Source organism: Haliotis rubra, unplaced genomic scaffold (assembly GCF_003918875.1).
Source record: "Haliotis rubra isolate DU_JTF1 unplaced genomic scaffold, ASM391887v1 Scf119, whole genome shotgun sequence".
In the NCBI taxonomy this organism is placed as follows: Eukaryota; Metazoa; Mollusca; class Gastropoda; order Lepetellida; family Haliotidae; genus Haliotis; species Haliotis rubra.
The window spans coordinates 1212321-1231171 of NW_025765103.1; the positions used below are offsets into that span (position 1 = coordinate 1212321).

Below are 18851 nucleotides of genomic sequence, written 5' to 3' on the forward strand. Positions count from 1 at the left end.
ACTGGGCTATCTACAGGCATTTGATGGCAACCTGTAAATAATCAAGGGTCAGATAATCCTGTGATTGATATCATGAGCAGTGATCCATGTCATTTGGGTACACTGACACGCCATCATACCAGACACTGACCACCTGATGGATTTAGTCACCATTTACTGCCTTCACCTGTTGCTGCTGATGTTGGGCGTCAAGGTGAGGGGAGGAGAAATGGGGTTTAATGTCGTACTTGAGAATATTTCGCTCATATGACGATGTGTGTGTGTGTATGTGTGGCTGCTTGTACTAGCCCAGACTTAAGCTGTTTATTTAGTGCTAGCTCACTGAGATACCATGCCGCAGTTATAAGCAAGAATACCCCGCTCAGACACATTATACTGACTCCGAGCTGACCAGTCCTTGTACACATTAATGCTGAGCGCCAGGCAGGGACCAACAAGTACCATATTTTAACGCATTTTGGTATGATGCAGCTGGGGATCAAACCTGCAAACTTCCGCTCTCTGGGTGGATGCTCTAACCACTAAACCACGGAGGCTCTCCGTCATAATGCAACACAGCTATCGTAAGTCTGTGTTAAGGTATGGGGGGTATGGTCACCATAGTACTAAGGTCACCTTGTATAACCCACGATACCAGCAGAGGACAACACAATGTGTGTCTGGAGACGATAACTCTTCATCAGCCACTGATGGTCTTGTCAGTCAGAAAGGCAAAAACAGTTGGAACAAATTATTTATTCTCAAATCACTGTCATACAATATTTACACACACCATAATATTATACCACTTTCGTCACTTGGGTTGACAGTGTATTATGCAGACATGGCTTTCAATGAATTCAGACACTGTCCAACGTTCTAATTAGGTGGTACTTCACAAAAGCCCTGGCATAAGTATACTTGAATTGATCATTGCAGATGTGTACAGGTGCAGATGTGTACAGGTGCAGGGTTCGAACAACACATCATGCAGTTTCAGACTTGGGACATCTGTATGGGAAGTGACGATCTGACTCTGATGTGTTGCATGCTGGGATCTGTTCCATGGTAGTGGCCAGCACCATCATCTAAAAACATTAACATTTGCATCAATCCCAGTCTTGTTGCACAATGTCCCACCCTCCCTGTACAATGTTCCACTTTCCTGTACAATGTCCCATCCTTTCTGTACAATGTCCCATCCTTTCTGTACAATGTCTCATCCTTTCTGTACAATGTCCCATCCTTCCTGTACAATGTCCCATCTTCCTGTACAATGTTCCATCCTTCCTGTAGAATATCCCACCTTCATGTACAATGCCCCACCTTCCTGTAGAATATCCCACCTTTATGTACAATGTTCAATCCTTCCTGTAGAATATCCCACCTTTATGTACAATGCCCTACCTTCCTGTAGAATATCCCACCTTTATGTACAATGCCCTATATGTACAATGCCTTCCTGTAGAATATCCCACCTTTATGTACAATGCCCTACCTTCCTGTAGAATATCCCACCTTTATGTACAATGCCCTACCTTCCTGTAGAATATCCCACCTTTATGTACAATGTTCAATCCTTCCTGTAGAATGCCCTTTATGCCTTCCTTCCTGTAGAATATCCCACCTTTATGTACAATGCCCTACCTTCCTGTAGAATATCCCACCTTTATGTACAATGCCCTACCTTCCTGTAGAATATCCCACCTTTATGTACAATGTTCAATCCTTCCTGTAGAATATCCCATCTTTATGTACAATGCCCTACCTTCCTGTAGAATATCCCATCTTTATGTACAATGCCCTGCCTTCCTGCAGAATATCCTACCTTTATGTACAATGCCCTACCTTCTTGTACAATGTTCAATCCTTCCTGCAGAATATCCCACCTTTATGTACAATGCCCTGCCTTCCTGCAGAATATCCCACCTTTATGTACAATGCCCTACCTTCCTGTAGAATATCCCACCTTTATGTACAATGCCCTGCCTTCCTGCAGAATATCCCACCTTTATGTACAATGCCCTGCCTTCCTGCAGAATATCCCACCTTTATATGTCCTGCAATGTTCCCTACCTTCCTGTAGAATATCCCACCTTTATGTACAATGCCCCTTCCGTGCCTATCCTACCTTTATGTACAACAATGCCCTACCTTCCTTCTGTAGAATATCCCACCTTTATGTACAATGCCCTACCTTCCTTCCCGTAGAATATCCCACCTTTATGTACAATGCCCTACCTTCCTGTAGAATATCCCACCTTTATACACAATGCCCTACCTTCTCGTACAATGTTCTACCTTCCTGTAGAACATCCCACCTTTATGTACAATGCCCTACCTTCCTGTAGAATATCCCACCTTTATGTACAATGCCCTACCTTCCTGTAGAATATCCTACCTTTATGTACAATGCCCTGCCTTCCTGTAGAATATCCCACCTTTATGTACAATGCCCTACCTTCCTGTAGAATATTCCACCTTTTTTGTACAATGCCCTACCTTCTTGTAGAATATCCCACCTTGATGTACAATGCCCTACCTTCCTGTATAATATTCCGCCTTTTTTGTACAATGCCCTACCTTCCTGTAGAATATCCCACCTTTATGTACAATGCCCTACCTTCCTGTAGAATGTCCCACCTTTTTGTACAATGCCCTACCTTCCTGTACAATGCCCTACCTTCTTGTACAATGTTCCATCCTTCCTGTAGAATATCCCATCTTTATGTACAATGCCCTGCCTTCCTGCAGAATATCCCACCTTTATGTACAATGCCCTACCTTCCTGTAGAATATTCCACCTTTTTTGTACAATGCCCTACCTTCTTGTAGAATATCCCACCTTGATGTACAATGCCCTACCTTCCTGTATAATATTCCGCCTTTTGTACAATGCCCTACCTTCCTGTAGAATATCCCACCTTTATGTACAATGCCCTGCCCTTCCTGTAGAATGTCCCACCTTTTGTACAATGCCCTACCTTCCTGTACAATGCCCTACCTTCTTGTACAATGTTCCATCCTTCCTGTAGAATATCCCATCTTTATGTACAATGCCCTGCCTTCCTGCAGAATATCCTACCTTTATGTACAATGCCCTACCTTCCTGTAGAATATCCCACCTTTATGTACAATGTTCAATCCTTCCTGTAGAATATCCCACCTTTATGTACAATGCCCTACCTTCCTGTAGAATATCCCACCTTTATGTACAATGCCCTACCTTCTTGTACAATGTTCAATCCTTCCTGCAGAATATCCTTATTTTGTACAATGCCTTCCTTCCTGTAGAATATCCCACCTTTATGTACAATGCCCTACCTTCCTTGTACAATGTTCAATCCTTCCTGCAGAATATCCCACCTCATGCATACAATGCCCTGCCTTTTGTTTATGTACAATGCCCTACCTTCCTGTACAATAGAGAATATCCCACCTTATGTACAATCCCACCTTCCCGTGCAGAATGTACCTTATGTAATGCCCTACCTTCCTGCCAAGAATATCCCACCTTTATGTACAACGCCTTACCTTCCTGTAGAATATTCCACCTTTTTTGTACAATGCCCTACCTTCCTGTAGAATATCCCACCTTTATGTACAATGCCCTCTACCTTCCTGTAGAATGTTCCACCTTTTTGTACAATGCCCTACTGCAGTAGAATGTCCACCTATACCTTCAATGCCCTGCCTTCCTGTAGAATATCCCACCTTTTATGTACAATGCCCTACCTTCCTGTAGAGATATCCCACCTTTATGTACAATGCCCTTTTATGTAGAATATCCCACCTTTATGTACAATGTTCAATCCTTCCTGTAGAATATCCCACCTTTATGTACAATGCCCTACCTTCCTGTAGAATATCCCACCTTTATGTACAATGCCCTACCTTCCTGCAGAATATCCCACCTTTATGTACAATGCCCTACCTTCTTGTACAATGTTCAATCCTTCCTGTAGAATATCCCACCTTTATGTACAATGCCCTGCCTTCCTGTAGAATATCCCACCTTTATGTACAATGCCCTACCTTCCTGTAGAATATCCCACCTTTATGTACAATATCCTACCTTCCTGTAGAATATCCCACCTTTATGTACAATGTTCAATCCTTCCTGTAGAATATCCCACCTTTATGTACAATGCCCTACCTTCCTGTAGAATATCCCACCTTTATGTACAATGCCCTACCTTCCTGTAGAATATCCCACCTTTATGTACAATGCCCTACCTTCCTGTAGAATATCCCACCTTATGTACAGTAATATCCCACCTTTCCTGTAGAATATCCCACCTTTATGTACAATGTTCAATCCTTCCTGTAGAATATCCCACCTTTATGTATGTACAATGCTCCTACCTTCCTGTAGAATATCCCACCTTTATGTACAATGCCCTACCTTCCTGTAGAATATCCCACCTTTATGTACAATGCCCTACCTTCCTGTAGAATATCCCACCTTTATGTACAATGCCCTACCTTCCTGTAGAATATCCCACCTTTATGTACAATGCCCTACCTTCCTGTAGAATATTCCACCTTTTTTGTACAATGCCCTACCTTCCTGTAGAATATCCCACCTTTATGTACAATGCCCTACCTTCCTGTAGAATATTCCACCTTTTTGTACAATGCCCTACCTTCCTGTAGAATATCCCACCTTTATGTACAATGCCCTACCTTCCTGTAGAATATCCCACCTTTTTGTACAATGCCCTACCTTCCTGTAGAATATCCCACCTTTATGTACAAAGTTCCATCCTTCCTGTAGAATATCCCATCTTTATGTACAATGCCCTGCCTTCCTGTAGAATATCCCACCTTTATGTACAATGCCCTGCCTTCCTGCAGAATATCCTACCTTTATGTACAATGCCCTACCTTCTTGTACAATGTTCAATCCTTCCTGTAGAATATCCCACCTTTATGTACAATGCCCTACCTTCCTGTAGAATATCCCACCTTTATGTACAATGCCCTACCTTCTTGTACAATGTTCAATCCTTCCTGCAGAATATCCCACCTTTATGTACAATGCCCTACCTTCCTGTAGAATATCCCACCTTTATGTACAATGCCCTACCTTCCTGTAGAATATCCCACCTTTATGTACAATGCCTTACCTTCCTGTAGAATATTCCACCTTTTTTGTACAATGCCCTACCTTCTTGTAGAATATCCCACCTTTATGTACAATGCCCTACCTTCCTGTAGAATATCCCACCTTTTTGTACAATGCCCTACCTTCCTGTAGAATATCCCACCTTTATGTACAATGCCCTACCTTCCTGTAGAATATCCCACCTTTTTGTACAATGCCCTACCTTCCTGTACAATGCCCTGCTTCTGCACTGTGTAGGTGAAAGATGTGAAAGGTGCAACAGGTGACTTGGCTACCAGCACCTGCAACAAACACACAAGCTTCATTTGAATGGCATTTCTTAATTGTTATTTCTATGGATACATACAAACGTCAGGAAAAGCCTGATGATGACCTATGTAATCAGTCTGTTTACCTGTCTGCGGTCAGCTTCTAGGTACATCTGGGTAAGCCTGATGATGACCTATGTAATCAGTCTGTTTACCTGTCTCCGGTCAGCTTCCAGGTACATCAGGATAAGCCTGATGATGACCGATGTAATCAGTCTGTTTACCTGTCTGCGGTCAGCTTCTAGGTACATCTGGGTAAGCCTGATGATGACCGATGTAATCAGTCTGTTTACCTGTCTCCGGTCAGCTTCTAGGTACATCTGGGTAAGCCTGATGATGACCTATGTAATCAGTCTGTTTACCTGTCTGCGGTCAGCTTCTAGGTACATCTGGATAAGCCTGATGATGACCGATGTAATCAGTCTGTTTACCTGTCTCCGGTCAGCTTCTAGGTACATCTGGGTAAGCCTGATGATGACCGATGTAATCAGTCTGTTTACCTGTCTCCGGTCAGCTTCTAGGTACATCTGGGTAAGCCTGATGATGACCGATGTAATCAGTCTGTTTACCTGTCTCCGGTCAGCTTCTAGGTACATCTGGATAAGCCTGATGATGACCGATGTAATCAGTCTGTTTACCTGTCTCTCGTCAGCTTCTAGGTACATCTGGGTAAGCCTGATGATGACCTATGTAATCAGTCTGTTTACCTGTTCTCGGTCAGCTTCTGGTACATCTGGGTAAGCCTGATGATGACCTATGTAATCAGTCTGTTTACCTGTCTCCGGTCAGCTTCTAGGTACATCTGGGTAAGCCTGATGATGACCGATGTAATCAGTCTGTTTACCTGTCTCCGGTCAGCTTCTAGGTACATCTGGGTAAGCCTGATGATGACCTATGTAATCAGTCTGTTTACCTGTCTCCGGTCAGCTTCTAGGTACATCTGGGTAAGCCTGATGATGACCTATGTAATCAGTCTGTTTACCTGTCTGCGGTCAGCTTCCAGGTACTGCAGGATAAGCCTTGTGTTCACACTGTGACTCCACGTGTTGCCTAGTGCTGCCGTCACGAAGCCTGCGTCTCCCTCGGCTGTCACACTGCTGCTGCCATCTACAGGGGTTTAATTTATATAACACCATTATATTTTAATTTTTAGTCATTACAAACTTTACTAGATTGCTGATACAATTTGGTTATTTCAGCAACTAAATTAGTCGTGTTAAGCACAAAGGCCACTTTACGATAGAAGGGTGAGCATTGGGTGCAGGGGGAGAATTCTACCATGGAACCCTGCAAGGAGAGGCATGGTGTACGGGGGATCTATTATCCCCTATTCTGCTTGGGCCCTTGTTTAGAAACAATATTATTACATTACAGCTGAAATACATACCATGCTCACTGTCAAGCACTGCACCTGGTCTGCCATACCGTGTTGTAATTTGATTAGTGACCACCACCTGAAAGCAACGTCAGTTTACTTCATCGTGTTACGTGCCCCTGTATATTGCTTTACAGAACATCTGTGTTTAGTTTAACCTCACTTCTCCACAACCTGAAAACAGATTCAGAGGAACCTCCCTTGTACAGACCCTGTCAAACTGGCATGAACCACAATGCTAAAACATTTCTCTTCGGTATGACACTTCTTTCCTTTTGCATGAAACTGCTAAATGATGGGCACATGATTACCTAGACTAAGGCTTAGTCTCTGAATATATATAATTTGGATAGTAGCAAACAAGCCCATTTATATTGAAAAGGAGCCCTAGGGAGACCAGAGATTCAGAGGAAATCTAGACTTGCTTTATTTAGAGCTTTAGCACTGCAGAGAGGGCTTAGCAGTAGGGAAATTAATGTGGTTCAGGGACTGTGAGACAGTCCGATTACCGTTTGCCCCTACAAGAGTTTAATAGGGAATCCATTATGGCTGCCAAATAACATTCAAAGCAAATTCAAAGCAGTTACTATAAATATAATTAATCAAATATTAAGCTCTTGCTTCCTAATTCAAGGTATATATACTACTCAATACAAAGAACATCTCATATTGGAAGGTTACGAATGCAGTACCCAACAACCGGCACAGATAAACTCTAGTCTTCACTTGTATGTTCAGAAGCAGAGGATTTTGTCTGACTAAACAGAACCTGGCCAGATCTGTAACTTTCTCTTGACTGGATCATGACAAGAGACTCTAACATCACAAATTTCAAGCAAATGAGTTTGAATTTTAGGCAAGTATTTTGCACTTGTGTCCAGTAAACCATTTCAGAAGTCTGAAATCAGTTTCCAGAAATGATGATGGAAACATTCAAAATATGTAGAGGTTTTATCTGATTATGAAACAAGTGTTCCAAATGAGTTCCTTCACAGACGGACATATGTACCACATGAAAAATGGTACCACAAAAATAAATATATGTAAAACATTGCAAAACCTCCAGGAAGCTGTTGATGAAGCTGATGTGAAAACAATAAACATAGATCTTCACACAGCTCTAGCTATCTTGAAACAAACACCAGCCATAATTTTATCTCTGGCAATCCAAGATAATACATCCTTCAAGAGTTTCCGATTCCATCATGATTCCCACATAAACCATGCAATCACTATGAGATAATGTCCTTCAACAAACACACCAGAGAAAGTCCTAATGGGGGATTCTCTCAAGCCCTGACAAAATCTCCTGAGACTGTGAGTTCAATTAAAGATGCAATATGATGCTGGAAAAACTAACAAACGTCCTCCCCAGAGAGGTGATAAACATGGGATATAGTCATTGCAGAATCTTTTGTTTCTAATAAAAGAAGGAAAACTCCTAACCGAAATGCCAGTGATTGCCTTAACCAGAGATGACATAAATATTTATCTTACAGCTTTGAATTTCAGTGCTTTTATTTGAAGCAGATGGGGAGCTCAAATGCGACACAGACAAACATTCTTAATAAGTTTGAAATGTTTCTTTTATCTTTCTGTAGGCAATCGTCCAGACTTTTAGGTTTTTCTTATTTTTGTGTTTTTTCCTTTTAAAGAACTGTGTTTATCTAGATGGCCTTGAAGAATGTTTGTCACTCCTCTAATGCTGACCAACTCCATGGTGTAGTGGTTAGAGCGTCCACCTGGAGCGGAAGGTCGCGGGTTTGATCCCCGACCATGTCATACCAAAAGATGTTAAAATATGGTACTTGTTGGTCCCTGCCTGGGCTGGGCATTAATGGGTACAACAAGGACTGGTCGGTTCAGAGTCAGTATAATGTGTCTGAGTGGGGTATTCATGCTTCACTGCAGCATGGTATCTCAGTGAGCTAGCACTAGAAAACCAGCTTAAGTCTGGGCTAGTACAAGCAGCCGCACATACACATACACACATGCATGTAGTCATATGAGCGAAATATTCTCAAGCATGATGTTAAACCCAATTTCACCTCACCTCCTCCTCTAATGCCACCAATATTCCAGCTGTAATTATGACAGTCTGTGAACATTCGAGTCATGACCGCACAATCCAGTGATTGATGTCATGAGCATCAATATACTCGTAATGACAAGGATCAGCCGTCAGCGTGTCGGACCACCTGATACTCACGTAAGTCTCCTTGTATTCAATGATGCCGAACACTAGCCTGGAACTTCACAGGATTTGATAAATAGAACACCCACCGTATACTTAGAGTTATCAGTGGAATATATCCCAAACATAACACCACAGTGCCCATGCTGGCTTATACTTTATCTACCAGTTTACAGACATTTAGTATTTCTTCACTATTACAGCTTGCATGATTGACACAGACTGGAACAACTTCCTATTTCTAGATAATATATAAATAATTTATCAAATGACTGTAAACATAACAAATGTTACATTGCAACAAAACAACATTTTTGTTATAAATTGTTACTGGAGGCTTTCATGATTTTATAACACATGGGGAAAGAAAAATACATTGGGTTTTTAAAACAATTCTTTTAATTCATATGGGACATATGGGAAATAGAGACTGTTTCCTGCCAAGATTGTACTCAGATCACAACTGGTGGTTTAGATGGAGGTGTTGCAGAGTAAGGGGATGTAGACGGAGGCAACAACGATAATAATCAAATGATCATTGTCACTGGCATAACCTTTTCCTTTATTTTCAAAAGCAAATTTTGAAGCCCACTTGAACCTCCTGTTACAGGCTTGCAACAGTACTGGCAGTGACATGGTCCTCGAGCACCCTCCTCTCTGCAGCTTCCCACTTACAGTAACCGTGGATACACTACAAAGACAGCTCTGATGCTGAACATGTGGTTCTGTCTCCCACGCTATAAATGTGTTCACAAGCTACCACAGGTTCCTACTTGAAACCATTTGAAACTGAAGTCGTCTTCACAGAGCCAAGCCAAAGACTTCCAAAACACGGGAAATATGGACATACTTAATGTTTATTTAAAACCAACCTTTGAGATTGTATGTAACTATCTGTAAACAGAAGTATCCCATTCCGGAATCGGTAAGAGGTGTCAGGAAAAGGAGTTTAATGAAGGTGATGTTGACAGGCAATCTACAATACCACGCCCTTGTTTCCTTTGGATCTAAACATTTAACTGTTGGTTCTTTCATCATATGTAACAAGTGCCTTTGAGAAAAACACTATTGAATTTTGTTGGGTTTTATCTCCAAATTGCATGTCCTCACAAAAATGTGAAGAGGTCTTCCAATGATAAGAGGACCTTTGAAAGTATTAAATCTTACAATATCTTGTTTCTCGTATGTTATGATACAAGTAGTTTTCAAGAACATACTTTACATTTCAAGTCACCTCATAGGCATATAGATCAAACATAAAACCCCAACAGTTTCATTCAACTAAGAAAGCAATAATAGTTGTGCTTGTTTATGAAAAAAACAACACATTCACACAACTATAAGTAATAATAAGAAAATTATGCCCTTTTCACTACTGTGACCTAAAAACCCAGCTTCACCCATCAAGTACTGCCACCAATTACCTAGACTAAGGCTTAGTCTCTGAATATATATAATTTTGATAGTAACAAACAAGCCCATTTATATTGAAAAGGAGCCCTAGGGAGACCAGAGATTCAGGAAATCTAGACTTGCTTTATTTAGGGCTTTAGCACTGCAAAGAGGGCTTGGCAGTAGGGGAATTAATGTGGTTCAGGGACTGTGAGACAGACTACCAAATACCAAACACGTACTGCTACAAACATCTACCACCAAATATTTCAAACACGTACTGCCACAAACATCTACCACTAAATATTCCAAACACATACTGCCACAAAGGTCAACCATCAAATATACCAAACATGTACTGCCACAAACATCTACCACCAAATATTCCAAACACATACTGCCACAAAGGTCAACCATAAAATATACCAAACATGTACTGCCACAAACATCTACCACCAAATTCTCCAAACATCTACCACCAAATATACCAAACATCTACTGCTACAAACGTCTACCACCAAATATTCCAAACACGTACTGCTACAAACATCTACTACTACAAATGTCTACCACCAAATATTCCAAACACGTACTGCTACAAACATCTACTACTACAAATGTCTACCACCAAATATTCCAAACACGTACTGCTACAAACATCTACCACCAAATATTCCAAACATGTACTGCTACAAACATCTACTACTACAAATGTCTACCACCAAATATTCCAAACACATACTGCCACAAAGGTCAACCATAAAATATACCAAACATGTACTGCCACAAACATCTACCACCAAATTCTCCAAACATCTACTGCTACAAACGTCTACCACCAAATATACCAAACATGTACTGCCACAAACATCTACCACCAAATTTTCCAAACATCTACTGCTACAAGCATCCACCACCAAATATACCAAACATGTACTGCCATAAACATCCACCACCAAATATTCCAAACACGTACTGCTACAAACATCCACCACCAAATTCTCCAAACATGTACTGCTACAAGCATCTACCACCACATATTCCAAACATGTACTGCCACCAATGTGTAACACCAAATTCTCCAAACATGCAACTAACTTCCACCACCAAGAGCTGAGACCAATTTTTACCACCTGGTACTGCCACCAAATTCTCCAAATAAATATTGCCATCCACTAACACCATTCAGTACTGCCACCAACTTCAACCACCAAGAACACATCCATCACCATGGACAAACCAGGTACAAGTCAATAAAACATGTTTATTGCTAGTACTCCCTAGTCTGCAACTAGTTTTCCCCTACCTCTCACACATACAGTCACACTGTCCCCTGCTCCCCCTTCTGCCACTACAACACCATCCCACCCCACCCTCTGATACTGCAACACTACAACTGAAAGCTATCTCTCACAAGCTTGCCTTTGACACTGGATATGTTAAACATTCAGGTGTTGGCATTCAACATCAGTGGCTGGTGTGTGTCATGCCTTCCACCTTAGGGGAGTGTGATAGTTTGTTAGTAAACACACAGTCCTGGTCCCTTGTCCCACTCTAACACAACCTGTTTGGGCTCCCCAGGACTGAGACACATACTTATGGGAAGTCATTTGTGTGATGGTGGACAGCTGGCCTCAAATTAATCCACAGGCTAAACATATGTGTTGCCCACTTGAAGAATCTAAACATTCCTTCCACATTGTCAAATAGAAAAATGGACTTGAGATTAGATAATTAGTGTAGCACATCTTTCTCAAGCATTGAGAAACATTTTGAAGTAATTGTGTTTTGCTGGTATAATTATAACTGTTAAACTTTCAGTCAAATTTGACTAACAGGACAAAAATAACAGTTTGAAATAACTATATTAGTGAGTGGTTGATTCATTCGTGGAAAATATTTAGCTGTAACATACTCTAATTAAAAAGTAACAATATAAAACTAACAATAACACTTTGAACCTATCTTTCCACGTATGTACAATGTCAGTGTATGTATATTTGGCCAGATCCACAAGAATATATTTGACACCAGGACATGCTCAGGCATATATGAGGACTTTGTCTTAAACTTCTTCTGCATTTTGTACACATGTTGACCCTAGGCATAGGACACGCTATCTTTGAGGACCCTACATCTTTGACCCAGGACTGCTACTAAACTTCTTTGACCAGGACACGCTACATCTTTGACCCAGGACACCATCTTTGACCCAGGACATACATCTCTTGACCCAGGACACACATCTTTGACTACATCTTTGACCCAGGACACACTACATCTTTGACCCAGGACATGCTACATCTTTGACCCAGGACACGCTACATCTTTGACCCAGGACACGCTACATCTTTGACCCAGGACATGCTACATCTTTGACCCAGGACATGCTACATCTTTGACCCAGGACACGCTACATCTTTGACCCAGGACATCTTTGACCCAGGACACACTACATCTTTGACCCAGGACACATACATCTTTGACAGGACACTTCTTTGACCCAGGACATGCTACATCTTTGACCCAGGACATGCTACATCTTTGACCCAGGACATGCTACATCTTTGACCCAGGACATGCTACATCTTTGACCCAGGACATGCTACATCTTTGACCCAGGACACGCTACATCTTTGACCCAGGACACGCTGCTACATCTTTTGACCCAGGACATGCTATCTTTGACCCAGGACACATCTTTTGACCCAGGACACGCTACATCTTTGACCCAGGACATGCTACATCTTTGACCCAGGACACGCTCTTTGACCCAGGACACATCTTTGACATCTTTGACTCAGGACATGGACCCAGGACATGCTACATCTTTGACCCAGGACATGCTACATCTTTGACCCAGGACATGCTACATCTTTGACCCAGGACATGCTACATCTTTGACCCAGGACACGCTTTTGACATCTTTGACCCAGGTCACCCAGGACACATCTTTGACCCAGGACATGCTAAGCATCTTTGACCCAGGACATGCTACATCTTTGACCCAGGACATGCTACATCTTTGACCCAGGACACGCATCTTTGACCCAGGACACGCTACATCTTTGACCCAGGTCACACTACATCTTTGACCCAGGACATGCTGCATCTTTGACCCAGGACATGCTGCATCTTTGACCCAGGACATGCTACATCTTTGACCCAGGACATGCTGCATCTTTGACCCAGGACATGCTACATCTCTGACCCAGGACATGCTGCATCTTTGACCCAGGACCATGACCCAGGTCACATCATCTTTGACCCAGGACACGCCACATCTTTGACCCGCAGGACATGCTACATCTTTGACCCAGGACATGCTACATCTTCTTTGACCCAGGACATGCTGCTACATCTTTGACCCAGGACATGCTGCATCTTTGACCCAGGACATGCTGCATCTTTGACCCAGGACATGCTACATCTTTGACCCAGGACACTACATCTCTGACCCAGGACATGCTACATCTTTGACCCAGGACACGCTGCATCTTTGACCCAGGACATGCTACATCTTTGACCCAGGACATGCTACATCTTTGACCATTAGACCCAGGTCAACCATGCTACATCTTTGACCCAGGACATGCTGCTACATCTTTGACCCAGGACATGCTCTGCATCTTTGACCCAGGACATGCTGCATCTTTGACCACCCATCTTTGGACATCTTTGACCCAGGACATAGCTACATCTTTTGACCCAGGACATGCACTACATCTCTGACTCAGGACATGCTACATCTTTGACCCAGGATACACTACATCTCTGACTCAGGACATGCATCTTTGACCCAGGACATGCTCCATCTTTGACCCAGGACATGCTGCATCTTTGACCCAGGACATGCTGCATCTCTGACTCAGGACATGCTGCATCTTTGACCCAGGACATGCTGCATCTTTTGACCCAGGACATGCTACCATCTTTGACCCAGGACATGCTCCATCTCATGACTTTTGACCAGGACATGCTGCATCTTTGACTCAGGACATGCAACATTACATCTTTGACCCAGGACATACATCTTTGACCCAGGACATCTTTGACTAGGACATGCTTTGACATCTTTTGACCCAGGACATGCACTGCATCTTTGACCCAGGACACAGGACATGCTTACATCTTTGACCCATCTTTTTTGACCCAGGACATGCTGCATCTTTGACCCAGGACATGCTACATCTTTGACCCATGCCATCTTTGACATGGCCAGGACATGCTACCAGGACACGCTACATCTTTGACCCAGGACATGCTACATCTTTGACCCAGGACATGCTACATCTCTGACTCAGGACATGCTACATCTTTGACCCAGGACATGCTACATCTTTGACCCAGACATGCTACAGGACATGCTGCATCTTTGACCCAGGACATGACCCAGGACATGCTACATCTTTGACCCAGGACATGCTGCAGTATCTTGACTGGACATGCTGCATCTTTGACCCAGGACACACTACATCTTTGACCAGGGACACTACATCTCTTTGACCCAGGACATGCTACATCTTTGACCCAGGACATGCTGCATCTTTGACCCAGGACATGCTACATCTTTGACCCAGGTCACACTACATCTTTGACCCAGGACATGCTGCATCTTTGACCCAGGACATGCTGCATCTCTGACCCAGGACATGCTCTTTGATCTTTGACCCAGGACATGCTGCATCTTTGACCCAGGACACGCTACATCTTTGACTCAGGACATGCTTACATCTTTGACCCAGGACATGCTTCTTTGACCCAGGACATGCTGCATCTTTGACCCAGGACATGCTACATCTTTGACCCAGGACATACATCTTTGACCCAGGTCACACTACATCTTTGACCCAGGACATGCTACATCTTTGACCACTACATCTCATGGACATGCTACATCTTTGACCCAGGACATGCTGCATCTTTGACTTTGACCAGGACATCTTTGACCCAGGACATGCTACATCTTTGACCCAGGACATGCTACATCTTTTGACCCAGGGACATGCTGCATCTTTTGACCCAGGACATGCTGCATCTTTTGACCCAGGGACATCATCTTTGACCCAGGACATGCTGCATCTTTGACCCAGGACACGATCTTTGACTCCAGGACACGCTACATCTTTGACCCAGGACATGCTGCATCTTTGACATCTCTTGACCCAGGACATGCTGCATCTTTGACCCAGGACATCTTGGGCCAAGGTCTTCTCTTTGACCCAGGACATGCTCTTTGCATCTTTGACCCAGGACATGCTGCATCTTTGACCCAGGACATCTCTGCTGCATCTTTGACCCAGGACATGCTACATCTTTGACCCAGGACATGCTACATCTTTGACCCAGGACACGCTACATCTTTGACCCAGGACATGCTACATCTTTGACCCAGGACACGACCCAGGACACCCAGGACATGCTTACATCTTTGACCCAGGACACGCTACATCTTTTGACCCAGGACACGCTACATCTTTGACCCAGGACATAGGACATGCTTCTTTGACATCTTTCTTTGACCCAGGACATGCTACATCTTTGACCCAGGACATGCTGCATCTTTGACCCAGGACATCTTTTTTGACCCAGGACATGCTACATCTTTGACCCAGGACACTACATCTTTGACCCAGGACACGCTACATCTTTGACCCAGGTCACATCTACATCTTTGACCCAGGACATACATCTTTGACCCAGGACATGCTACATCTTTGACCCAGGACATGCTGCATCTTTTTGACCCAGGACATGCTCTTTGACATCTTTCTGACCCAGGACATGCTGCATCTTTGACCAGGTCAGGACATCTTTGACTACATCTTTGACTCCAGGACATGCTGCATCTTTGACCCAGGACATCTTTGCTGCCATCTTTGACCCAGGACACGCTGCATCTTTGACCCAGGACATGCTGCATCTTTGACCCAGGACATGCTGCATCTTTGACCCAGGACATGCTGCATCTTTGACCCAGGACATGCTGCATCTTTGACCCAGGACATGCTGCATCTTTGACCCAGGACATGCTGCATCTTTGACCCAGGACATGCTGCATCTTTGACCCAGGACATGCTGCATCTTTGACCCAGGACATGCTGCATCTTTGACCCAGGACACACTACATCTTCTGACCCAGGACACGCTACATCTTTGACCCAGGACACGCTACATCTTTGACTGAGGACACGCTACATCTTTGACTGAGGACACGCTACATCTTTGACCCAGGACACGCTACATCTTTGACCCAGGATACACTACATCTTTGACCCAGGACATGCTACATCTTTGACCCAGGACATGCTACATCTTTGACCCAGGACACGCTACATCTTTGACTGAGGACACGCTACATCTTTGACCCAGGACATGCTGCATGTTTGACCCAGGACATGCTACATGTTTGACCCAGGACATGCTACATCTTTGACCCAGGACACGCTACATCTTTGACCCAGGACATGCTACATCTTTGACCCAGGACATGCTACATCTTTGACCCAGGACATGCTACATCTTTGACCCAGGACACGCTACATCTTTGACCCAGGACATGCTACATCTCTGACTCAGGACATGCTGCATCTCTGACCCAGGACATGCTACGTCTTTGACCCAGGACATGCTGCATGTTTGACCCAGGTCACACTACATCTTTGACCCAGGACACGCTACATCTTTGACCCAGGACATGCTGCATGTTTGACCCAGGTCACACTACATCTTTGACCCAGGACACGCTACATCTTTGACCCAGGACATGCTACATCTTTGACCCGAACATGCTGCATGTTTGACCCAGGTCACACTACATCTTTGACCCAGGACATGCTGCATGTTTGACCCAGGACTTGCTACATCTTTGACCCAGGACACGCTACATCTTTATATCAGGTGAATTTGAGAATGGGGCAGTCCGTGTTGAAAATAACCCGTCCCGAGGGTCGGGCAGGCAGCTATTTTGAACGGTGATGTGTGATGCAGTTGGGTTGAACAGAACAGAATTCAGTTGTATCACATCATCTTTACACAAGCCACTAACTATTCACACTTCATTATTTTGTGACAGTTGGGCTCACTGAAAATAACTTATTGCAATGATGTAAATAGCCGTAATAATATTAAAAAGCACATGCATGTCAAACGTATATTCAAAGAAAACAAACATTTGACAAAAACAGCCTTCCTCACACAGCAGAATGATTAAAGATGTTTAATACTCAAGAACAGCAAAATGAGTTACAAAATTATCATGAGGCAAATATTTTCAGGACGAAAAGATAAAGAACACTCATCACTGACAAAAAGCTTAAAATCTTTCAAAAGCTCTTCAGCAAGACTTGTAATTAAGCGTGAATGATTATAAGATTGATGTATGTGCATCTGTAACGGGGTTCTACACAGGTGCTGAGGGTAATGATCCTATGTTTACATACAAGTCATAATTTATTTAGCATAAAATAAAGCTGCTTTTTCTATCTTCAAATAATCAACTACAGTCTGAATCTTTTTACACATTTTAAATTGTTAAAGAGCATATGTTGTGATGCTAATTGGTAATGCAACATACAGATCTTCCCTCAAGTAATTTATCATCTTGAAAACATTTTCTTCTGGTAACCAAACCCTTTGAATTACAAACCTTTTTTTTTCGTTAGTCATATCCAAAAAAACCCTCAAGATCCTAAGCTGGAATTGGTTTCCAGAAAAACCATGTGTTTTGTGAGAAATAGGTGGTCAGACACCATTACTTGGTTGAATGCATAGATTGTGACAATCACTGGAATTGCTCATATATATCAAGTACATATCGTCCAATAGCTAGAATACTGATAACTGCAGTGTCAAACAAAAATACCCAACAAAACAACAACAAAACCAAAAAGTTTTGTAAAGTGTATTTTGTGTCAAGACTAACTTCAATATCAAACAAAATGATGCATGAAGCAGGTCCAGACAGTGACCGCCACCCATTCCTAGTTTATGACTAGTTTCAGTCACTCAGGGCACAGGGCATGTGTGTACCGATTGCCAACAAGAAACTATTCAAGTTAGCTAATGGCAAATTAAGTAATGAAATAAACCCAAATATTCAAAACAGGTTAAGTATGGAAAAAGACGTAAGATCCTCAAATGGTCAATAAGAAAAATACGCTTTTCATTCGAGGTGTGATGATACAGAAATTTCACAATACGATATGTATCGCGATATCATGGAACGATATGATTCGATACGATGCATATCACGATATGCTATCGTTCGTTATTTTCTTTAAAAAAGTGTATTTTGATAACAAGAAAATTCACAATTTTAAGGTCAACGTTACATATCACGATATGGAAAAAAGTATCGATATATTTGTCAGAAAAAGTATCACGACTATCGATACTACGATATATATCGTCACAGCTCTACTTTTCATGTTCTTCCTTTAGTTCAACTACTTTACACTTCACCATTTTAAAACA

The 18851-nt window shown here is 42.7% G+C and overlaps 1 protein-coding gene across 1 annotated transcript in view; it reads right to left on the minus strand.

Moving 5' to 3' along the window:
• Positions 1–720: 720 nt before the first annotated feature.
• The window catches only part of LOC124260551 (DNA repair protein RAD51 homolog 2-like), a 48406-nt gene continuing 30275 nt past the window's right edge, over positions 721–18851 (minus strand). The window contains exons 8-11 of the mRNA XM_046694877.1: positions 6803–6869; positions 6398–6522; positions 5310–5388; positions 721–1067 (exon numbers count right to left, since the gene is read on the minus strand). Of these exons, the coding sequence (XP_046550833.1) occupies positions 976–1067; positions 5310–5388; positions 6398–6522; positions 6803–6869 (363 nt within the window). The 3' untranslated portion in view covers positions 721–975. The remainder of the gene's footprint in view (positions 1068–5309; positions 5389–6397; positions 6523–6802; positions 6870–18851) is intronic.